Raw genomic sequence first — 25482 nt, 5'->3', positions numbered from 1 at the left:
CGCTTTTCAAACTTAGAGGTTATAGGCTTATGATAACACTAAAAGAATTTAATATTTATTAACTGATATATTTACGAACTATTCAACAAAATGTTATTCAATTAACCGATTAAAAAACTCCTTAATCGTTAAGGAAATCGATACGTAATTGGAAGTCAATCGCCATAACGCGTGACGTTTAAAAATAAATTTAGTCGGACCGAAACCATTAAGAAACATTCCGAATTAACCGATAACCGACCAGCAAATAATTCCTACAAAAACATCAATACATATCGCATATCCTTCTTAAAAGCGACAAAAAATTACTAAATAAACCTAAAATAGAACTATTTTCAGTTTTCGTACCGTTTGAAAAACAATATAAAACTCTCGTCTAGACCGTAAAGTTTCACGATAATTTTGTTCAAAATGGCCGCCATGGCTCTAAGGCAAGGCGTAATGGCCGGCACGGCAACACCAGCAATAGCGCTTCTTCATTTCGTTGGAAAGCGGTTGTCTAGGCACGGTTTTCCGTAATGTATTATTTATGTTGTATATCTTTACTTTCTGTACACAAGCGCAGCCGTCGCGCCGCGACATGTAGCACAGGTGTTACCGGACGCGAAATTTTCGTTATTTTTTATTTTACGTGACGCGCACGCCCTCTATCGACGCTGGAAGAAAATAGAAGGTTGACGGGGGGGGGGGGGGGTGAAATTATTGTTTAACGGTACAGTCTGGCTGTTAAGAAGAGTGTAAAGGTAGTATGAAAATATAGATATATTTTTATTTTGAACACCTGACACCCGCGGAATTAACTGGCAAGAATAGTAATATGTGTATTTTGTGGCGGGTGGCGTTTGATAAGGACGCTCTATCTTATCACGACGAAACGCTGGAAAGTGGACATACCTGCACAAGCAACGTTTCGGAGAATTGAGGTCTGTCTCTAGCTCGCTGGTTTCACGCTCATTTCCCTAATTAAAGGACAACAATGTTGATTTATCATTTACGTTGTTACCCAGCCGATGTATACAAGATAACCCCGTACATTGCCAGTATTGCGGCCACGATAAAACATGAATAATTTCATTATTTATTTTTATTTTTACAGGGAGCCTAGCCACTTAAGAAATTTGGTGTGCAATTAAATATTCACAAGATATAAAGGAAATTTTTAAAATTTTATAAATACGGATAAATATTGGAAATGTCTGGAAATCCGAAGAAGAGATATTAGAAAAATGTCGGAAATATTTGAAAAATATCGGAAATATTTGAAACGTATAGGAAATATTTGAAAAATATCGGAAATATTTGAAACGTATGGGAAATATTTGAAACATAGGAAATATTCGAAAAATGTCGGAAATATTGGAAAAATATCGGAAATATTCGAAACTTATGGGAAATATTTGAAACATAGGAAATATTCGAAAAATATCGGAAACATTTGAAAAATTACGGAAACATTTGAAACATAGAAAATATTTGAAACATATAGAAAAAATTTGAAACATATAGAAAATATTTGAAACATATAGAAAATATTTGAAACATATAGAAAATATTTGAAACATATAGAAAATATTTGAAAATTATCGGAATTTATGAAATATTGAGAAAGTTTCGAAGAAGTTTCAAGAAATAAACCTTAATACAATGAAAGTGTTAAAATATTTGGAAATAAATTTTGTATTTAAAAAAATTCACGTTGAAAGATATTTAACGTAACAAACAACTGTCGAAAATGATTGCGTTTGACTAGAAAAGGATGGAGCTCGATTTCCATGGAAACTAATTTCGTACTTTACCCTTTGTAACGAAAACTCAGTTACTTATTTACGTCTTCTTAATTTAAATTAGTTTTGATAGTTGTTAATTTCGGAAGTTAGACGTTGAACAAACTCGGTTAAATATTTAATTAAAGAACAATTCAATATTTAAAGACGTCGTTTCTAAATATAGTCCGTCTTCCACTTTTAAGAATACGAAGCCTTTTAAATCCAATTTAAGAAATTCTACGTTAAACCGATTCCGAATATATTTCAACATTTCGGCATTCCGAATTAGATCAGTAAGGAAATTAACTTTTAACTACGTTATTTCTAAAGGGAAATCGGATATGATCCGCTTAGCGTAACTCCTTTGTATAAAGCTATATTTAAAAAGGAATAAATAGTTTATTTTGGTATCCTTTAAAAAAGCGATCTACTCTGTGGTGTTTGTTATAAAAATATAGACCCAAATATAGACAACGCAGCTTTAAAAGACTTTATCTTCCCGAGACCTTTACCCGGTCCTTTTTGGCCTACTACGATATAAACTATGTCAGCTCTCATTTTGGGTCCCCCCCTGTACGGATAGTAGGGAGGTACTCTTATATCTTTGGGAGGCTGAGGAGACGGCGCGTGTTTTTTCGGTCGCCTTCAAAGAAATCTCGGAGTTGACCGGCCTGAAGCGAGTAGACTTTCGATACGGGGCCGAAGAAAACGGCCGCTTGGTCCAGGCTTCGATCAATGGCGGATTTTCTCGCCTTTTATAAGCTTTGCGCGCCAAAGCTCCCACTGACGCTTCCTTCCCGCCCCCCTCCCCGCGCAGCCCCTGTAGGGTAGGCTGCCTCTAGCCATCGACCGCGTCGTTTCGCTTCCCCGTCGAACGCAGCGCCATCTTTCGGCCGGCGACGGCGGTCGGCGCGTCCCTCCCCGCGTGCCGCGAGCCAGGCCAGGAATGGGCTCGCCCGTTTCGTCGCTCCTCTGACGTCAAACTCTTCGTACAGCATGGCGGAAGTGGCTTATCAATGGAGTACAGCAGCGGGTAGGGCGCTAACATTCGACGTTGGATTATCTCGCCGACACTCCGCGTAAAATCGTCGGCCCCCCAAAACGAGACGTTCTATCGCCTAAAAATGTGAACTTTCCGTTTGGAGTTCGCCGAAAAAAAACCCGCTGGATTTCTGGTTCCGAACCGATTTTTAGCAGCGGTTTTTTGAGCCGCGGAGAGGAATCTCCGTCGCCGCCCGCTCTCGTCCAACCCTACGATGTCGCTGCTTTGCGTTACCGGTAAGCTCTCCTCTCTCTCTCTCTCTCTCCCTTTCTCGCGCCAAACTAACCCTCGGCTCTTCGCGTCAAAATATACCCATTCACCGACTCGCGATCTCGGACCCTTTTGTCCAAAAAATACCGCTCTAATCCCGTCTATTTAAGGGGGGCTAACTCCTCCTTCTTTAACGATAAATACCTCTCGACCTATAAACGTCGTATTCGACGAGATAACGCTTAAAACGATTAGGAAAAGTTAAAACGCCGAACTGTAAGCCTCGGTTAGGCCTCGGATCCGTTTTCGCGTTCGCCTGGAAGTGTTGTTGAACTTGTAACTGGGTTATCGTAGAGAAACGCTTTAAGCGCGAGGTTTTTCGCGCTATCCGTATAGCGTTGAACGCCTGTCGTGTCGTGGAAGACACGTATACGTATTATTATATTGTCTATTCCGTGGGAAACTTGGTGTACAACGAATAAGATTCGCCGACTTTTTTACTATAGATCTATTTTCGTAATATTAATTTCGCTAAAAGTAGCCAGCGTTTTTTTTTTGGGGAAGAGAACGAAACGTAATTTTAGCGGCCAACTATTTCAAAAAATACGTGACTTCGTTGTGAAAGGGGAGTGATTCCGGGGGAGGATGTAAGTGTTTTTAATCAGTCTGTTTTTATACCCGTTACTCGTTCGGAATTTCTACAATATAATTGAAGTATTTCCTCCCCAAAATCGTAACTGTATTTGTTCGCGGAACAAAGGAAACGTACCGTTTAAAATTCAATAGATTTTATTGTTGACAAAAGAAGGGTTTGCTCCGGTAATGCTCTTAAATTGCAAAAGTGGGGTATTTTTGGTTAGTCACTGGGCGAGCCGGAGGGGAGGGCGGACGCTAGGCGGAAAAGCGGACCGTGGAAACGGACCTTCGTCGGAATTCCGCGGTAATTGCCTTCTTTCGTAAGAGGCTCTCTCTCTTATTGTAATGAGGTGATAGTCGAAATGACTGCCCACTATAACACTTCCCTGTCGCGCGTTGCGAAACGCGTTCGGGATTAATTCAGTTGACACTTCTATTAGAGTTATTCGAAAAGGTTCGGTCTATATTACGTAAATCGCTATACCATTAAAATGGACGGTTCACGTTGCGGAGGATTTAAATTGAATCCTAAAATCTGACAGGCCAATCAAAGGTAGTGTTAGTTCAAACGCCCACAATTTTTTCCCCATATCGCTTTCGTGTTTCTGCTATTTATTTTTAGAAATTTCGATATATATTTCTTAGTCGCGTCAACGAAATCCGCCGCGAAACCATTTGCGTCAACAATTTTGACTGGTTTTTGAAATGAATAGCGCTTGAAGTTGTGAGATCAAAAGATGTACACATTGAAAGTTTTTAAGTAGTCATTCCATTCCCATTTAAAAAAATACATTTATTTATAAAGCCTGAGGCGTTGGAATCTACAACAACTTATTTTAATATAAAATTGGTCTCTTACGTCACACGTGAACCTTTCCTACAGCTTGATTTCTACACTAACTCATTTGGATGAAATTAATACATTTGTATACATTAAATTTATTCTAGTAAATATATTTTTAATATCACCTTATTCCCGTCTAAACATTTCCAAAATGACAAATTAAATGTTTTTAATTTCAAAAATAATATCTTTGGAAGCGCCTGTAGAAGTGTTCTACACGCCGTACTCCGGTGCCTCGGGAGAAGTTATTTTTCATGGTTTTGGTCTATTGAGACATTTGGGATTAAAAGCTTTGTCCAACATTTCTCTAAAATTTTATAAATTTTATTAGGTTGAAATATTTAATTTACCGCCATATATTGGTTTCAAACATTTAGCACTGAATAAGGCAGCGCATTTTAAAAATTAGTCTAGCACAAAAATAAAAACTTGGCCAATTGTGATAAAATAATAATACCTTTCCATATAAGAATCCGTATATTAAATATTCTAATATAGAAACCGATTCTGACGTCGCTTATGTAATAGCGATAAAATAATATTAATAATACTTAATATAGAAAAAGAGGGGGGGGGGCGAATTGAAGAAAAAATGCGAGAACTATGCGAATATTCCTAATATAAAGTCTGGTATCTTCGCCGGTCACGTGTCCCCTGAACCCATTCTTTATCCAAATATTTATTCCCTCCAGCGTCCCCTCGCGGGAGTCAAAGGAGAAATATTTGACCCACAGGTTAGCGCGATAGAGGCCCGCGCCATACCGAAAAATTAATTAGAAAAAGCAGCGGAAGTTGCTTTGGGAAACGCTTCGCAGGTATTTGGTCCGTCATACTATTGAATTTTTGGACAGTCATTAACTTAGTAGTTCGGTTTCGTTGGAATGTCTCCATCGGTTAACGCGTTTTCTATCGATTTTAGTTTTTATTTCGGGCTCTTCCATTTCTCGCGCCTTACGCGCCGATCGTTAACTGACACTTCCGGGGAAGGCAGGCGTCGACGATGGTGACCCCCGTCGCTAGGTGTCCGGTGACCCCATTCGCGAAGGGGATGTGACGGACTTCATATGCGAAGAATAATATGAAAAATCATCCACGGCTCTTTTTGGCCAAATATTAAAGCTAACCGTGCCTCGCTTCACCCTTTAATACTGATTCTATTATTGTTTAAACCATAAGTCCACTTTATTATTAACTTATGTCCGCGTATTTAAATATTTAGGCTACGATAGTGCTCGGCATTCGATTAATTTTTATCCATGAATAAAATAAGCTCAGCGATATTTAAATAATATTTATTTAAATAACCAATAGTTTAATAAAAATTGTAAAATGTTTAAATAATCGAAAGTGAATATGCCTATTATTTAAATAAAACAAACAATTATTTAAATAAATGCCACTTTTATTCAAATAAATGCTTGGTTGCGTAAAAATTATATACTTTTACCAACGTTTTTTAAATAAATCGAGAAATTTGTGGATAATGAATAAACAATTCCGAGCACTAGGCTACGAAGGAGTATACAGGGTGTTTCAAAAGGTTATGCAAAAATTTTAAGGAGTTGTAGGGGGCAAGTTGAGAAGTATGCCTGTTTTTTCCCATTTTCCTACGATGAGTGAAAAGAGCGCCAGAGAGCTTCAAAGTGTGGCCTACTAGCCCCTGGAAGTAGGCTGCAACAAGCGCAAAACCAAGCAGAAGGGACTTTAAGTACTGTTTAAGTTTGCTTTTTTGTTTACAAAATCCGTTTTTAACTATCACACGAACCCAAACCTTAATGTTCGCATTTCCGTGCTGCTTGGTTTTGCGCTTGTTGCAGCCTACTTCCAGGGGCTAGTAGGCCACACGTTGAAGCTCTCTGGCGCTTTTTTCACTCATCGTAGGAAGTTGGGGAAAAACAGGCATACTTCTCAATTCACACCCTACCACTCCTTAAAATTTTTGCATAACCTTTTGAAACCCCCTGTATTTTGGGCAGTCTATGGATTACGTTTTCATTACTTTTTCTCTGATGTTTTGTAAACGGTGTACAAGCTTGTAGATTTCACTGTTGTAAAGTTGGTTATCTGTAGTTTAACCCACACCGATGCTTTTTTTAAATGTGGATTTAACAAAACTTGAATTTGAAATAAAGTAAAAATTAAATATTTACAAAACGAAAAAATTTGCTTAGTTTAAACTATCCATAGAATTTTGGTACTTTTTATTTAAAATAAATTTTTATTTAATATAGAACTAAGTAGAACTTGTAGAAGTTACAATTAGATTTAATTAATTTAAATAAGTATTTGAAATTAAACCAGATTTAAACCAAAAAACTGCTATTTATTTAGTTTTTTTTTCAATTTTACAAGGAAGATTTACAAACGCCAACTTTAGAATAAATAAAAGGTTTTTCTCGGCGTTTAAACTTTCGAATGTACGTTTTAGAATTTACATAACAGACGACACTTATCTAAAATATTCCTCCTATTAGATTTGAAAAAAGTCTGCGAAAATTGTTTTGAACTTTTTGTTAAAAAGAAAAATATAAAATTAGAAAAAATTAAAGTTTTCAATTTAATTTTAAACACTTCAACAAGCATTACGTTAAATGGAGAACAACATCAATATGCAGTGATCGAGGCACTAGTTACGTAAAAACCATTCGTATTAAGTGTTATCAGACAATTTCACTACTTCGTTCATACCCCCTTTAAGGATTTGGATTCTTTTCACCTGTTCTACAATTTCATAGAGTATTAACAAGATTAGTAATTTGAAAGACTACATTTTTAGTTCGAAGACAGGCCGAAAGAGTACATTTTTAGTTCGATAGCAGTCTGAAAGAGTACACTTTTAGTTCGAAAACAGCCTGAAAGAGTACACTTTTAGTTCGAAAACAGTCTGAAAGAGTACACTTTTAGTTCGAAAACAGTCTGAAAGAGTACACTTTTTGTTCGAAATCAATTTTAAAGAGTACACTTTTAGTTTGAGAATAGGCCGAAGGACTTCACCTTTAGTTCAAGAACAGGCCAAAAGAGTACACTTTTGGTTCGAGAACAGGCCGAAAGACTATACTTTTAGTTCGAAAACAATCTGAAAAAGTACACTTTAGTTCGAAAACAATCTGAAAGAGTACACTTTTAATTCGAAAACAATCTGAAAGAGTACACTTTTAGTTCGAAAACAGTCTGAAAGAGTACACTTTTAGTTCGAAAACAGTCTGAAAGAGTACACTTTTAGTTCGAAAACAGTCTGAAAGAGTACACTTTTAGTTCGAAAACAGTCTGAAAGAGTACAATTTTAGTTCGAAAACAGTCTGAAAGAGTACACTTTTAGTCCGAGAACAGTTGAAGCGAATCCACCTATTATATTAGGTGTAATATACAAAATTATACCTAATTTTCTTATTAATATTTGTTGAACTGTGAAATGATGCCAGCCAGAAGTTATATATATATAGGTAAAAGTTGTGTGACATTTCCAGGCGGCTTCCGTGCAGGTTTGACATACTTGTCGCGTTTTCGAGTCAGCTGCGTTGGCCACAATTACTTAAGCGGGACTGCCGAACTCAATTTGTATTTCTGGTTCAACAGACTATTCAAAGTTAATTGTAACGGGATAAGTTTTGGCGCGTGGGGGCACTCATACATCAGGGTGTTCATTTTCGGTCGGCGAAGTTGCTAATGAATCGGGACTTGGCACTTCAATTTCATTCCCTCTTAATGACTTCTTGAAATTCCAACCTTTGACCTTCCGACGAATGCGCACCCCCATACGTTTCCCCTCGTAATTTTCTTCCTGGAGTTTTGAAAAGGTCGTGACCCCCATCGCTTTTGGCTCATTTTACTTTATCAGCCCGGTGGCCGTTCTCTCTCTCTCTCTCTCTCTCTCTCTCTCTCTCTCTCTCTCTCTCTCTCTCTCTCTCTCTCTCTCTCTCTCTCTCTCTCTCTCTCTCTCTCTCTCTCTCTCTCTCTCTCTCTCTCTCTCTCTCTCTCTCTCTCTCTCTCTCTCTCTCTCTCTCTCTCTCTCTCTCTCTCTCTCTCTCTCTCTCTCTCTCTCTCTCTCTCTCTCTCTCTCTCTCTCTCTCTCTCTCTCTCTCTCTCTCTCTCTCTCTCTCTCTCTCTCTCTCTCTCTCTCTCTCTCTCTCTCTCTCTCTCTCTCTCTCTCTCTCTCTCTCTCTCTCTCTCTCTCTCTCTCTCTCTCTCTCTCTCTCTCTCTCTCTCTCTCTCTCTCTCTCTCTCTCTCTCTCTCTCTCTCTCTCTCTCTCTCTCTCTCTCTCTCTCTCTCTCTCTCTCTCTCTCTCTCTCTCTCTCTCTCTCTCTCTCTCTCTCTCTCTCTCTCTCTCTCTCTCTCTCTCTCTCTCTCTCTCTCTCTCTCTCTCTCTCTCTCTCTCTCTCTCTCTCTCTCTCTCTCTCTCTCTCTCTCTCTCTCTCTCTCTCTCTCTCTCTCTCTCTCTCTCTCTCTCTCTCTCTCTCTCTCTCTCTCTCTCTCTCTCTCTCTCTCTCTCTCTCTCTCTCTCTCTCTCTCTCTCTCTCTCTCTCTCTCTCTCTCTCTCTCTCTCTCTCTCTCTCTCTCTCTCTCTCTCTCTCTCTCTCTCTCTCTCTCTCTCTCTCTCTCTCTCTCTCTCTCTCTCTCTCTCTCTCTCTCTCTCTCTCTCTCTCTCTCTCTCTCTCTCTCTCTCTCTCTCTCTCTCTCTCTCTCTCTCTCTCTCTCTCTCTCTCTCTCTCTCTCTCTCTCTCTCTCTCTCTCTCTCTCTCTCTCTCTCTCTCTCTCTCTCTCTCTCTCTCTCTCTCTCTCTCTCTCTCTCTCTCTCTCTCTCTCTCTCTCTCTCTCTCTCTCTCTCTCTCTCTCTCTCTCTCTCTCTCTCTCTCTCTCTCTCTCTCTCTCTCTCTCTCTCTCTCTCTCTCTCTCTCTCTCTCTCTCTCTCTCTCTCTCTCTCTCTCTCTCTCTCTCTCTCTCTCTCTCTCTCTCTCTCTCTCTCTCTCTCTCTCTCTCTCTCTCTCTCTCTCTCTCTCTCTCTCTCTCTCTCTCTCTCTCTCTCTCTCTCTCTCTCTCTCTCTCTCTCTCTCTCTCTCTCTCTCTCTCTCTCTCTCTCTCTCTCTCTCTCTCTCTCTCTCTCTCTCTCTCTCTCTCTCTCTCTCTCTCTCTCTCTCTCTCTCTCTCTCTCTCTCTCTCTCTCTCAAAGGAGCTGTTGTCGTCTTTCTCAAAATCTAAGCGCGCCTAATTAAATCTGAATATTCCGCCAGATAACGGCAATTTGTTTTACGACACCTCGTTTGGCCGTGATGGCAACCCAGTTTTAGAGCTTCGCTGATTAGATATTTTCATTTAAAGTTTTATTTCGTCAAGAAAAGAAAAATCATTCTTAAGACCTCTACATTTTCTTTTATATGGCTTACGATCAGAAGTAAAACTAAGCCTCTGGTCACATCCTAATTGCTTTTAAATTTAAAAATAGAGATTTTTAGAGATGTTGTACACCGATTTTCCAAAGACATTGTAGTTTACATTGAGTTCTGTAAATTGTTTTGTGATTTACACGGAGTTATGTTGAATATTCTGTGATTACCTAAATATTTCAGGGATTACCACTGAGTTATCACATTTTTTGTGATTTACACTAATGTATCTCAATTTCTCGGCTATTTCCACTGAGTTAGCAAAATATTTTGGAGATTTCCACTGAGTTAACACATTTTTTTGTGATTTCCAGTAAGGTATCTCAATTTCTCGATTATTTCCACTTAGTTACGTAAACATTTCGGGGATTTCCGCTTAAAAACATAATATTTCGGTGATTTCCACTAAGGTATCTCAATTGTTCCGTGATTTCCACTAAGGTATCTCAATTGTTCCGTGATTTTAACTAAGGTATCTCAATTGTTCCGTGATTTCCACTAAGGTATCTCAATTGTTCCATGATTTCCACTGAGATATCTCAATTGTTCCGTGATTTTAACTAAGGTATCTCAATTGTTCCGTGATTTCCACTAAGGTATCTCAATTGTTCCATGATTTCCACTGAGGTATCTCAATTGTTCCGTGATTTCCACTTAAGTATCCTAATTGTTCCGTGATTTCCACTAAGGTATCTCAATTGTTCCATGATTTCCACTGAGGTATCTCAATTGTTCCGTGATTTCCACTTAAGTATCCTAATTGTTCCGTGATTTCCACTAAGGTATCTCAATTGTTCCGTGATTTCCACTAAGTTATCTAAATTGTTCCGTGATTTCCACTAAGGTATCTCAATTGTTCCATGATTTCCACTGAGGTATCTCAATTGTTCCGTGATTTCCACTTAAGTATCCTAATTGTTCCGTGATTTCCACTAAGGTATCTCAATTGTTCCGTGATTTCCACTAAGTTATCTAAATTGTTCCGTGATTTCCACTAAGGTATCTCAATTGTTCCATGATTTCCACTGAGGTATCTCAATTGTTCCGTGATTTCCACTTAAGTATCCTAATTGTTCCGTGATTTCCACTAAGGTATCTCAATTGTTCCGTGATTTCCACTAAGTTATCTAAATTGTTCCGTGATTTCCACTAAGGTATCTCAATTGTTCCGTGATTTCCGTTGATTGTTTGGTTTCCCGTGATTACCTACGATTTGTAAACCTGATTACTGAAGTATCGAACCACCCTGTTTGGTTCCGAACTGAATGAAATCGTCCGAGTTCGTAATCAGTTGTAAAAATTGTTTTTTTTTGACCGCTTAATCCTAGCATCCACTTCAGAACACGTGACTCAAGGAGCCAATAGAATTACTCGAAACTCGAGCCCTTTTCTTGAAATAATTGTGATCTTCTAGATGGTTCTAGAAATAATGTAAGGTCTGTTTTTAAAATACTAATCTTTGATTAGATTTAATTAAAAACAATAAAGAAAGTAATTATTTTAAATACTTCCAGTTTAGTTATTCCTTATAACTGCCTCAAAAAGCAACTACTTTTTATGACGGCAGAGTACAAGTTTTAGTAAAAATCCCTGTAAACTGGAATGGGGATGGAATCGAAATCTTAAAAAAAAGTTTGTCTATTAAAAAGCCCGTTCCCAGTCATACTATTTACTTTGCTATTAGTTACTTACTTATACTTAGGCTAAATAATGAAGGCACAACCTTAGGCCCAAGTCATCTATCGACTTTAAATGCCATTAATTCTTAACATAAGTTGGAATTTTTCCCCCTGTTCTCGGACTAAAAGTGTACTCTTTTTAAGGTAAATCGTTTTATTCGCCTGTTCCGGGGATAATAATTACTCCGATCCATAAACTATTTACTTTTTACTATTTCTGAAGGGAGTAAATGGGATTTTGTCGTCTGCTAGCCAGAATTTATCTGCTAAAAAGCCTAAAAAGGCAATTTTGGGAAAACGTTTTTATTCCGACTCGGAGTAAAATGACGTCATAGCGTTACTTTTCTCACCCTACTTCAAAATTCCCGAACAAGCCAAAAGAAACTACCACTTGTCATTATCCCTACATATAAATAAACGTTCTTTGTACCGTATAAATATGTTCTTGGTAATATACAGAAACCGTGATAGTACAAAGACACCTAGGAGCAACAAACACAAGGAGAACGCAGCTAGCCTTTAAACACGCTAAGGCAGTGTTGTTTACACATTTCATTGGACGAGCCTTTACGCTGAACGTTTTACGGTGGGGGGGGGGGGGGGAGACAATTTCCGAATTTTCCCCTTCCGACGGCAGCAGGCACTAAAGCGTCTAGCCAATGAAAAATGTACGAAAATGCATGACTTTTGACGGGTTGCGTTCTCCTTGTGTGGGGTGCTGTGTTTCTTGCTCCTAGAAAGACACAATACAGGCGGATATATTGCGAGATAGTATGGCAAACTTCAACCTCCCTGTGCTAGTTGAGCTGGTGGGGCGGTGTGTCGGCCGTCCTCAAATTAAAAGTTGGGGCCTCCCTCGACAAAAGGGGCATCATCCTTTTATCCTTATCACTTAATATAATTGTCGAGGGGGGAAGGCACCGATAGATGCAACAATTAACGATATTGAGGGGGTCCCTGGTGGTCGGCGAGAGAAAGACCTCTTTATACAATAATGCGGGAAAATCCGCGCGTCGAGGCGACCCCGACTCCTCCGCTGCTAAATCCGGAGAGCGTCCGTACAAATCGGAATAGTTTCGCCAGAGAGAACGCGAAGCTACCGAGGTCCCTTCCACGCGTGCTAATGGAGGCCGGATTAAACTTTGCCTAAATATCCGAATTGGAAGTTTGGCGTGGGAGAGGGCAGCGGATGAACCCGAACCATTAGAGTAATTGTCAATACAAAGAACTTTGTGACCACCTCCGTTTGCTACCTTCGACGTCACGAGCGGCCGGGACCACCCTATTGGCTGCTTCGGACTGTCCGGAATAAATAAATTTAGCCTGGGTGGGGGATTGTCCTTGGAAGTCGTGATTTAGGCTTTAACTCATAATTACCGCACCGCCGTTGGAAAGTTTGGGGGGGAATCTGTTAATTATGGAAGTAGAAGGGGGGTCCGCATTAATTAAAAACCTCTTTTCCTTCTTCCATTATTACGAATCTATTAATCTCTAAACGCGCTCGTGTTAATTTCCTTTATATAGTTTACTCGATATCGATAATAAAGCTCCAAAAGCCCTCCCACGCCGGCTACAGTCGCCTGGATTGTAAATTAAGTTTCGTACACTCCTATCGTCGATAGCATCTCTTGCCTTTGATAATGTTTCAAATCAACTTTGAGCTCTGGTTCTATGATGTCCTACTTTGCCATGCCTCCCATTATCTATCCACGTATTTGGTTCAATTTATTTTAATACCCTTATCCTAATACACATAATATATTTCCTTTAGTTCCCAACTATTTATCTACTTAATTCTTTAATAACTATTCACTTTTTCGAATCATTGCTGAGCTCGGGTTTTATGATGTCCTACTTTGCTGTTCCGCCCACTAAAAATCTACGTATTTGGTTCAATTTATTTTAACACCCTTATCCTAATACACTTAATATCTTTACATAATTCATTGTACATTTACTTGTAGTTACCAACTATCCATTTAATTCTTTAATTCCCTATTTCGAAGGTTACTTTAGTTTACACTGTTTCCAATTACTTTGTTTTGGTTTTCATTAGCGTTCGTATTTTAGAAAAATAATCAAAACCTTAATTAATTACGTTAAATAATATCAACGTTTTTAGAGTAATTCCATGGACGAATAAAAAATGGCCAAAAAATTAAAATACTTAGAAAATCTGAGCAAACTCAAATATTAAATAATAATTAAATTAAAATAAGATGTCATTTAATTCAAGATTAGCTAACTGATAAAAGTAAAATATCCGTTAATTTTACAGGAAAAGAGCGATTAATTGTATAAAAATCAATAAATTCAATGAAATAAAAAAAAATCTTTTAATTTGATTTTTATTAAAAAAAAATAAAATGTGCAAATCCTGGTTGATGCAGAATCCATTTCCCGGATGTGTACACTGAACCACGGCACAATTTTTACCAAGTATGTTACTCCTCCAGACGAGATAAAGTGTAAAATTTACACAGCGTAGTGATATGTACTTATTTAAAAATCATATTTTTATCTGTATGCCTTAGTTTATATTTTTTCTTCCGAAAGGTCTTGGAAAATCAGCCTACGAAGAAACATGATCCCAACGAAAAACATTAGCAATATATAGAGTATATATATGGTTTTTAACTCCAGACTAGTGTATAAGATACTGAAATGAAGACTTCGACAACGTTTTTCAGTACACTATTAATAGTGTACTGAAAAACGTTGTCGAAGTCTTCATTTCAGTATAGAGTATATATATACTATTTTTATTCGCCTCGGTAGAAACCATAACAGGGTTGCCACGCGTCAGGGAAAACAGGGAAATCAGGGAAAAGTCAGGGAATTTAAAAATGGGCTTAAAAAGTCAGGGAAATGTCAGGGAATTTTAAGAATTGGTAAAAATTCAGGGAAAAGTCAGGGAATTCAATTTTATCTTGGCACTTTTTGAAGGTAATTTAACTCTAGATCTATGACAAATTCCACGATTATCATTTATTTCCATGAATGTTTGGCTAATTTTTTCAACATTGCAATAACCTTTTTACTGAAATATAAGTCCATCAAATTTATTAACTTCTGATAAAAGTAAAATATAAAAGAAAAATTTTGGCTTTAATAAGTCAGGGAAAATCTCTTAAAATGGTCAGGGAAAACAGGGAATAGTCAGGGAATTTGAATCTGAAAATTTTGTGGCAACCCTGCATAACCAAATCACACCCTTTCATATCCGTGACACCAAACTCTAGAGAATTATTACATTCGAGTCTTCTGCTTAAAGGAAATTAAAGAAACGCGTCTTAAAAATCATAAACGTGGTAGTCCGCGAAGGAAACAAATATAAAGAATGCAGCCGGAAAATTGAGGGAGGGAGGGGGGACACAAGAGTACGCAAAGGCTTAAGAAAATCGAACTTGTATAGTAATCGCTTATCCAGCAGCTTATGTTACGTCGGTCCGCGATCTCCTTTTTTAGTCCGGAGCGTCATTGCTGGTGCCGGAATTATACTCGGGTAAAAGAACGAATTTCATTTTGGTTGACACTATTGCCAAAGGTAGAGCGGTCTTTGGATATTTACAAACTGGCTCCCAGAGTATTGAGGTAGAGTATGTAGAAGGCTTCGTCGCGCGTCTGTTCTAGGAATATCAAGACTTTTATCTAGTGGGGCTGTAGGTTAGACTTAAAAAGTTAAAAGGGTCATTTTAATAAACATCCAGAGTGCCCTATTAAATTTAAATTAATACCAAATTAAAACGGAAGAATGTAATTAATATTAATTTAAAACGGAAAAATGTAATTAATATTAATTAAAAACGGAAAAATGTAATTAATATTAATTTAAAATGAAGAATTACATTAATATTCAGTTAAAATGAAGAATTACATTAAAATTTATTTAAAATGAAGAATTACATTAATATTCAGTTAAAATGAAGAATTACATTAATATTCAGTTAAAATGAAGAATTACATTAATATTCAGTTAAAATGAAGAATTACATTAAAATTTATTTAAAATGAAGAATTACATTAATATTAATTTAAAATGAAGAATTACATTAATATTCCGTTAAATTGAAGAATTACATTAATATTAATTTAAAATGAAGATTTACATTAATATTCAGTTAAAATGAAGATTTACATTAATATTCCGTTAAAATGAAGAATTACATTAATATTCAGTTAAAATGAAGAATTACATTAATATTCAGTTAAAATGAAGAATTACATTAATATTCAGTTAAAATGAAGAATTACATTAATATACAGTTAAAATTAAGAATTACATTAATATTCAGTTAAAATTAAAAATTACATTAATATTCAGTTAAAATTAAAAATTACATTAATATTCAGTTAAAATTAAGAATTACATTAAATTGAAATTAAAATTAAGGATTACATTAAATTGAAATTAAAAATTAAGGATTACATTAAATTGAAATTAAAAATTAAGAATTACATTAAATTGAAATTAAAAATTAAGGATTACATTAAATTGAAATTAAAAATTAAGGATTACATTAAATTGAAATTAAAAATTAAGGATTACATTAAATTGAAATTAAAAATTAAGGATTACATTAAATTGAAATTAAAAATTAAGGATTACATTAAATTGAAATTAAAAATTAAGGATTACATTAAATTGAAATTAAAAATTAAGGATTACATTAAATTGAAATTAAAAATTAAGGATTACATTAAATTGAAATTAAAAATTAAGGATTACATTAAATTGAAATTAAAAATTAAGGATTACATTAAATTGAAATTAAAAATTAAGGATTACATTAAATTGAAATTAAAAATTAAGGATTACATTAAATTGAAATTAAAAATTAAGGATTACATTAAATTGAAATTAAAAATTAAGGATTACATTAAATTGAAATTAAAAATTAAAGTAATATTAAAATATGATTACTATACTTTAATCTCCGAATGTTAGATTTCACGAATGTAGAATGTAGACTTAAGCGCCGAACTATATTTCGCCTTGTACCAGCTTGCTCCCTTCAGAAAACGTGAGATATTAAAAAATTATTTCCGACGCGAGTAGCGCGGGCGGACCTCCGTTGCAGGAAATCCTTTTGTCAGGGGCAGAGAGAAAGACAAAGAGAAGAATTATTTCTCATTTCTTTTTCTTTTAAGGTTTCCTCTCTCTGCGGATTGCAAGAGAGTAACGGATTTCGGAATAGGGTTCCTCCTCCGCCGCATCATTTCTTTCTTCATTTTGATAGTCTCTTTCTTTTCCCCTTTTGGCGGATCCATAAAGGGGGTATTTGCCGCGAAGGGAAGATTTTGGAGCGATCGGCCCAGCGCGTTTTGGATAATCGTTGCCGCTACTTGCCAGGCCCACTTATCCCGATTGTAAAAGCCCCGCTCGATCAATTATAAACGCTACATGATATATGGGTTTCGCGGCACACATTTTTACGCTTTTCCTAGCTTGTTTTATACGGTTGCTACTTCCACTTCAGTTTCTTTTTTATTCTCGCAGTTATTTTCCATTCCGTTATCATTACCTAATTCTCGGCTGATGTATGTTTTGAGCCTTTCCGTCTGCCGGGTATGAGGGAAGTTATTTCTATCTTATTAGGTGAATACTTTTCCCCTCTTGCGAAGCAGTTTACCGGTAGTTGTAAGAAGCCTTTGCACTGCAAATGAATGGAAGTTGGTAGTGGGGTACAAACTTGAATTAAAGGATCTAAAATAACGTCCAAGTGGGGTGGCGAAGTGGTTAGCCTCGCAGCGAGAGGAGCCGGGTTCGATCCTAGCTTGTGGCAATAGGTGATTTCTTTTAGCTTGTTCCGGGATTTCGTAGTAGGGTAAGAAGAGTAACTCTGATTCTGTGGTGGCGAATAGTTTGAATCGGAGTAAAAACAGGGTCCGTGCATGAACTGGAAAACCTGGAAAAGTCAGGGAATTCGAAAATGTTTCCAATACGTCAGGGAAAAGTCAGGGAATTTTAAAAGGTTTCCAAAAGATAAGGGAAAAGTCAGGGAATTTTAAAAAGGCTTCCAAAAGGTCAGAGAATTTTAAAAGGTTTCTAAAAGGTCATGGAAAAGTCAGGGAATTTGTAAATTAATCCAAAATGTCAGGGAAAAGTCAAGGGATTTGAAAATGGTCCCAAAAAGTAAGGGAGTTTTAAGAAAATATTTGCCAAGATTTTTACCTCAAACCATTCAATTATTCTACAAAATGATCAGGGAAAATTTGGAAACTTGGTCAATGTCAGGGAATTTAATTTCGAAAATTTTGTACGAACCTTGAAAAACGTTTATCCAAAATGGCTGCCTGTGGCCTTTTTAGCGGATAAATTTTGGCTAGCAGACGACAAAATCCGATTTGCTCTCTTGTAACCTCTTTTTCAGAAGGAGAAAAAAGAGTAGCCCTAATACTCCGGAACAAGCGAATAGTTTATGGGCCGGAGTAATTCTCATCCTCGGAACAGGCAAATAAAACGTTTAACGTTAAAAAGAGTACACTTTTAGTCTGAGAACAGGCGAAAAGTAACCACTTACTGGGTGAAAAACCCGAACCACTCCTTCCGCGTTGAGTTTGCAAGTTATCTCATCACTGGTTAAAGGGGTCTCATCCCGAGTTCTTCGGTTTCCCTTTTTCATAAAAACTTGCTGGGATTAACGGTAATGGTAAGTGTATGGAGTTGTTGGTTTGTATGGCTTGAAGGGCTTGTCACCACCCTCCTACGCAATTAAACCCGGCCACAGGACACCTAATTGCCATTTAATCGAGATTTTTAAATATCAGACCACCCTAAATTTCGTTTTGCGTAAATCCTGACTGCTTTTGCCGCAAAGGTAATAAAACTATAAAGGGTAGGTTAATTGTTTGGTACGTAAGATTCTGTGTGTTTCTAACTTCAACAACCAATTCCAAATTAAGAATTTAAGATGCTTATGAAGGATCAAATTTAAAAGGGTTTATTTAATAACGTTTTGATATTCAGAACTGCCTTCTTCATTTTTGTCTATTTAGTTAAATAAATTTAAGCTGATTAACACTAGGCGGAAATTAGTCACTTATTTCTGAAATTTTTCTAAATATTCGTATTCCAAATTTTACGCTACTTACACTAGACTGTAAACATAATTAAGAAATTCATCTGATGATCTAATTAGTCTTAATTGTCGTCTGCTATATAAATTCGTCAGCTGCTTCGAATTCTGTTGCCACTAAATTACACTTTTTACGAGTTTTTCTTCAGAGTATTTAGTAGTAACGTCATTTTCGAAAAGTTCTTTACAATCCTTGCATGGCCGGGATAAGTGCCCAATCTCTTCCTCAGCAAGCTATAGCATATTTTTAATTTTATTTGGGGACCCCGAAATCAATTTTTAAGGTAGCCCAGATTCTAAAGTTACGTTTCCTCACAGCTATATTTTAGGAAAAAATAAAATGGTACATTGAGGCCAGGTTGTAAAACTTTGCTTAGGGCCCGCGCTTTCGAAGGGCCCACATTTTTAAGTTAGTTTTCTTTATAGATATTTTTAAGAAACGATAAAATGGTACATTGAGGCCCGGTTGTAAAACTTTGCTTAGGGCCCGCACTTTCGAAGGGCCCGCATTCTAAAGTTAAGTTTCTTTAGAGATATTTTAGGAAACACATAAAATGGTACATTGGGGCCCAGCTATAAGATTTTGGTTGGGGCCCTTGCTTTCAAAGGGCCCGCATTCTAAAGTTAAGTTATCTTAAAGATATTTTAGGAAAAACATAAAATGGTACATTGGGGCTCCGTTATAAGACTTGGCCTAGGGCCCGGAAAGTTGATAACGTGGCCCTGCTATCACTTCAAACCAGTTTTCACGGCGAACTTCTCTTAATAGAGACTTGGCACTCCGTAGCTTTGGCCATGGCCGCCATTGTGGTCATATTTTTTCCCCACGATAAAACTATTGAAAAAAACTGTGACGTAGCACTGCCAAGTCCCTATTGCTCAAAACCGGCAAACAAACCGACTTGCTTTAAGTACTGGTGTGAAGGTAACCGTTTTTGTAAAAATGCATTTTCAATAAGCAAAGATAAGCATAGATTTCTGCATAAGGGCTGTAACCGCGAGCTCGTTCGATGTATTAGGGCTCGCTATTTACTGGAAAAATGAGTTCATTAATTGAATCTACCATTAGCGAAGGAAATCCCCTATACAATCTACACTCCGAGATAAAAATTCTATATAAGAAGAGATATTATTAACCATTTACCGGTTAATGTAGCGGTCTTTGAAAAGACACAGCTGTTAATTTTTTATTTCCCAATCCCTTTCTCACGCTCCCCCCAAATTCTACTCCGTTTCCCCAATATATGCTTACCTCAAAACATCGAAAGGTTAAAAAGAGATTCTATAAAAAGAACAATTAACAAAATCCTAAATACGGAAAACAAGAATATCCAGGCTTGTTTAAATTTGTCTTTTTATTTGCGTTGGTGTATTTGCATTACAGTTTTTTTGTTAGCGTTTAGACTACTAATCGGTCGTATTTGCTGAGTTGCTTTTTCTAAGCTTTAAACTTTTTTAGATATTTCAATTCTTGTAAAGGAGTTTAAAAGAGAACGACAGATTAAATTTTTAAAAGTAGTTTTTAGATTTATTTCAGAGAGTATTTGTGGATTTTCTGGAGTATTTTGTAGATTTTTGTCGGGTATTTTATGGATTTGGTAAAGTATTTATTGATTTTATTGATAATTTGAGGATTTTGTTGCGTATTGTTCAGATTTTATTTAGTAAATTATCGATTTTGTCAGGTATTGTTTTGATTTAATCGAAAATTTGAGGATTTGTCGAGTGTTTACGTGATTTTCGTGATATTTTTTGAATTTTCTCGTCAATTTTTGAATTTTCTCGAGTATTTTGTGGTTTTGTAAAAAGTCAAGAATTTTGGATAAATCCAAAATGAGTGTTTCGTTTGTAGATAATATTACTTTATTGGATTAACATTTCAGTGAGCGTACGGAATTTTACAGCACCAAAGAAAAAGAAATACAAGGAAATATATCAGATTTAACTTGAAAACCACCAATTTTTGGGTTTTGTTAGAAATTTTGACTTTTCCCCAAATTTTATCGAGACACTCGTTTAGTCGGCAAGTCGACGCCAGGAGCGCTGCTTTCAAACATAAATTTGAGACGAAAAAAACAAAAACTTCCTTAATGACGCGAGAATTTACGGTTTTCTTTTCTGGCCACTTTGGCTAATTTCCCTTCGCGGTTTACGACCTTGCAGGTGACGGCGGTCAGCAAAACCTTTTACTTTCTCTGTACAGTTGGCGAGAGCGAAATTTTTGTGAAAAAAACGCGTTTATTTCCTCCATTTTAAATCAATTTTGTTAGCCAACCTAAATTTGTCTAAAAACATCGCGTTTTTATTTTTTTTTAAAGTCGTAAAAAAGTTTGCTGTTGCTATCAAGTTTGACCCAGTTAATTGATTTTTAATGTTTACCATTATTGGCATAACTCGCTGTGTTATTGGGAAATGTGTTTCCAACGAAGTCATTGCGTGTTTTGGGTTTTAAGTTCTAAGATATAGTCTACAAGATTGGAGTGCGCTCTTAATGGGTTGATTCTACGTTGTATTAAGTTGTTTGATTCGACTCAGGGAAAATTAATTTGGGTAAGGATACGTGGAGGGCTAAGGAGCTACCACAAACGCTTTATTCAATGCTGCAGCATTCGTACACGACCTGGAAAACCTAGAAAAGTCAGGGAATTTGGAAATGGCTCCAAAATATCACGGAATTGGAAAAAGGTTCCAAAACGTCACGGAATTTGAAAATAGTTCCAAAAGTCACGGAATTTGGAATTCGTTCCTAAAAATCAGGGAATTTGAAAATGGGTCCCAAAAGTCAGGGAATGTGAAAATTATTCCAAAAGTCAGGGATCAGTCAGAGAATTTGAAAATGGTTCTAAAATCAGGGATCAGTCAGAGAATTTGAAAATGGTTCCAAAAATCAGGGAAAAGTCAGAATATTTGAAAATGGTTACAAAAATCAGGGAAAAGTCAGAATATTTGAAAATGGTTACAAAAATCAGGGAAAAGTCAGAATATTTGAAAATGGTTCCAAAATCAGGGATCAGTCAGAGAATTTGAAAATGGTTCCAAAAATCAGGGAAAAGTCAGAATATTTGAAAATGGTTACAAAAATCAGGGGAAAGTCAGAATATTTGAAAATGGTTAAAAAAATCAGGGATCAGTCAGAATATTTGAAAATGGTTCAAAAAATCAGGGATCAGTCAGAATATTTGAAAATGGTTTCCAAAAATAGGCAAATAAAGTTTTGCTAGATTTCACCTCCACCCTTTCATTTATTGTTCAAAATTGATCAGGGAAACCTGGATAAGCCGTGGAAATTAATTCCGTAAATTTCGTACGAACACTGACGTGCTACGAAGGTGGATCTACTTGGTGGCATATGCGGTAACTGCTTAGTACCTTATTTAATTTTCCCGGATTCCTGCAGATATTGCAAACGAATTGGTCCTTTTCCCGCCTACACAAATGTCCATTTGCGCTAATATAAGCGAAAACATGTCGAAATCCTAGTCCGGTAAATGATAAGTTAATAATATGATTTCTGTAAATCCTCAACCATAGATACCGACTTCATTTAAAAAGTGTCCTTTCCTACTAAATTATTAAGAATCCCACGTCGGGTATACTTATAAGTCCGGTAAAAGGTCAGAGGTCGGTTTAAATTTAATACGGATCATTAGACTGAAATTTCGTCCGCCCTTTGATCGCGCCGCGCTATGAGTGGGCGAATAAAGCAAATACTAGAAGAGTTGTGAAAGGGGGGTGGGGGGATCATTCTCAAGAAAGCATTGGTGGCAAAGTCTTCTTAATGTGGGTGGCGTATTTTTCCCGATTAAAACTAGGTCCACGATCGACCGCCCGGAGTTTGTTTTCACTGGAGGCCCAAAATGCTAAAGGTCGTGTCTCGCTGGGCCGGCGGGTTTTTTTTTCAAAAGAGGTCTTTTGCCCCGAAAAAATCTATTCCTCACACACACTCTCTCTTTTATATAAAGCCCATCACCTTTAAAACCCACACAATCCGTGTCTAACCTCGTTTTTGGACCAAAAAAAAAAGGTCTAGATCGCATTATTATCGAAGCTTCTCTCTCGTTTGGCTTTCATTTTTAGATCACAGCCTACTTCGACAGAGGTAAACCTTCATTTCTTTCCAGTAAATAGCCCCTTCTTAAATAGCGACCTTCTTAATACCATGGAAGTTCTACTAAAACCAGAAGTATACAAGAGAAGTATCCGTGTAAGCTATAACAAAATGAGGCTGTTTTCAATTGGAGCGAATAATAATAACCAGCTAGGCTAATACGCAAGTCACCATAATAGTGCCAAATCCTCAACCTGTGACGCCAATTACCGGTGGCCGGGTTTACCATACCATCAACGACTTTTAATGCCATTAATGAAGGTTATACTGTGTAGCTCCCTACAGGCTACACTTACTATTACCTCGACAAGATTTTATGGAAATGGAAATTGAAGAGCTTGGGGTAAAACGCATTTAACTTACAAACTCAACGCGAAAGGATGGGTTCCGAGTTTTCACCCTGTGCCACAAGCTGGGATCGAACCCGGATCCTCTTCCATAAAAACTTGTTAGGTTATCGGTAATAGTGAGTGTAGGGAGCTGTTGGCTCGCGTGGCATGGAGGGCTTGCCACCACCCTCCAAATGTTCCGAGGTGGAAAATTCCAGGTGTACATAAGTGAATTTAGTGTACAATAAATATTTCTACCATAGAAAATTATAAAATAATAATACAAAATATTTTAACACAGAAATTTCAGATATGAGCTACTTAAGTCAAATATACATAGGAATGGTCTGACTCTGATTAACATTAGAATAGTTTGTTATTTTTTTGGAATAACTAATTTTAATTAATTAGTGTAAACTAAGACTTTTTTTACAAAAAATTTAATTCCAATTACTTTTTTAAGCTTCGAAATGCAATTTTTCTTTATTAGCCAAGTGATATTTGCCGATTTGGCTTGTCAATTTTAGACGTATAAAAGGGAAAAGGATACTTATCCGTAAGAGGTATATTATATACTTCTGGTATTAGTAAGGATTTTTTTTAAGTAGAGCTGTAATCTAAATGAGAGAATGAGGACCGGGGGTATCAGTTCCCATAGGGTATCGTGGGGTTTCACTTTTTCTACGCTGTGTGAGAGAATGAGGACCGGAGAGGTATCGGTGGGTATCGCGGATGAGAGAATGAGGACCAGCTCATAAATGTTTCTCCGTGGTATTGTGGAGTATCAATTCTTATAGAGTATTGTGGGGTGCAGTGATACCTAAATGTCACTTTTTTAGAATAAAGTCCATGTCAGTGGCATGAAGTAGCAAATATGGCCAAAAGTGGCAAATATAGCAGAATGTGACAAATAGTGACTAATAATCAGTAAATGCATTTAAATGATGTAAATAATATCTTTCAGATATATAGCATCACTTACATGTGAGATAATGTTTCAGTTTTTCACAAAAGAACCATTAAAAACACCTTAACGATATATAGCAGACGAATTCAAACTCAGGAAAAATTGTTGAAAAATAGCGAAAAGAAATAACTAGATTGGGCTATAATTGAGTTTCTAGCCCAAAACCTGGCAACTAATCCAGTTTAGTTATCTAAAATAGCACAAATATCTTTTTCCTTCAAATGGTATACGTTTTTTATTTTTATTAAAAAATTTTATTTGCCAGTAAAAGTATTATTCGCCATGTCGGTATTTACCACTTTTTGACACATTATTTGACACCTGACATTTACCACTTCGGAACACTGGTGGGGTGTTAAAGGGAACGAAAATTTCCTAGAGAGTGGCGGGCACCCTACCCCGAGAACGGTCTATGGCAGCGGGTACCGCACCCCATAGAAATAACACGGGGTATTATTTTGTCGGTATTTCACCGGGCACCATACCCCCTGAATTAACATGTGGTATAATTTTGACGGTATTTGAACACGTATTGCGCGGATATACCCTTAAATTCCAAAGCTTGCTTAATCTACTGTTTCGAACGTGGTGGCATAATCCCAATTGTTTAAGTTGTGGTACAAAGTACAATAAAATTTGCCATATAAAAGGTGAGTTGTTCCTCCAAAAGAGCATTCTAATTGTACACCTCGGAATTCGAATACTAAGAAAATGTAAGTAGAAACGTTGCCGCATTAAATTACTTCAAGTGATTTCTAACGATTTCGATACCCCTTTTAGGAACGTCGGTAAGGTTTTCCCTATTTCTACTACGAAGGGGGTATCGGTAACCCCAGGCTGCAATATTCACGTCGGTTCTTTTGGATGGTAGTGTTGGAATTGCGTTGACGGAAAGCCAGTTCAAGCAACTACGGAGAGCGAGCGATCAAATAACTACGTTCTTAGAAGTCGATTCTACCATACTCTTAAAAACGTTGGGTTAAATGATTTTGGTTATTTCATTTTTAACTACTTTTTGAGTAAAAAATAACCCAAATGTAGTTGAAAATCTTGAAACGCAAAATTGGGTTAAACACAATTAGGTTAATTTTAAGATAATATAATAGCAACCCAAAATTGGGTCATACGGCCAAAGACGATATGAGCATCGAAAATGTGTCCATTGAACTTGTAGTCTTTGGAAGACTGGAAATTAAAGATTTTGCGCCATTCTCGCATCGTTTCCATGAGTCCTTGAAATAATTCTTAATTTTTGATTCTAAAGGTATAGAATATTTTTAATTTAATTTACTATTTAAAATTTATATTTTTCCAATATTTTAAATTTATTTTTGTATGTTGTGTTGATATTTCAGCGGAAGAACGTAATGAGGTCCCTTGTTTAAATTTATTTACGATATTCTTTCTAGTGTGTTATAACCCAAAATTGAGTCATATATT

At 36.6% G+C, this 25482-nt stretch overlaps 1 protein-coding gene across 4 annotated transcripts in view; it reads left to right on the top strand.

The window, feature by feature from the left end:
* Positions 1–2933: 2933 nt before the first annotated feature.
* unc-13 (protein unc13 homolog) overlaps positions 2934–25482 on the top strand; it is a 233201-nt gene continuing 210652 nt past the window's right edge. For all 4 annotated transcript variants that reach the window (XM_090163606.1, XM_090163605.1, XM_090163604.1 and 1 more), the window contains exon 1: positions 2934–3044. In XM_090163606.1, coding sequence (XP_090019732.1) covers positions 3023–3044 — 22 coding nt within the window. In that variant the 5' untranslated portion in view covers positions 2934–3022. The remainder of the gene's footprint in view (positions 3045–25482) is intronic.

This window comes from Leiobunum rupestre, chromosome 11, assembly GCF_980474605.1.
Source record: "Leiobunum rupestre chromosome 11, qqLeiRupe1.1.hap1, whole genome shotgun sequence".
Classification (NCBI taxonomy): domain Eukaryota; kingdom Metazoa; phylum Arthropoda; class Arachnida; order Opiliones; family Sclerosomatidae; genus Leiobunum; species Leiobunum rupestre.
This window is presented reverse-complemented; position numbering and strand designations above follow the sequence as displayed.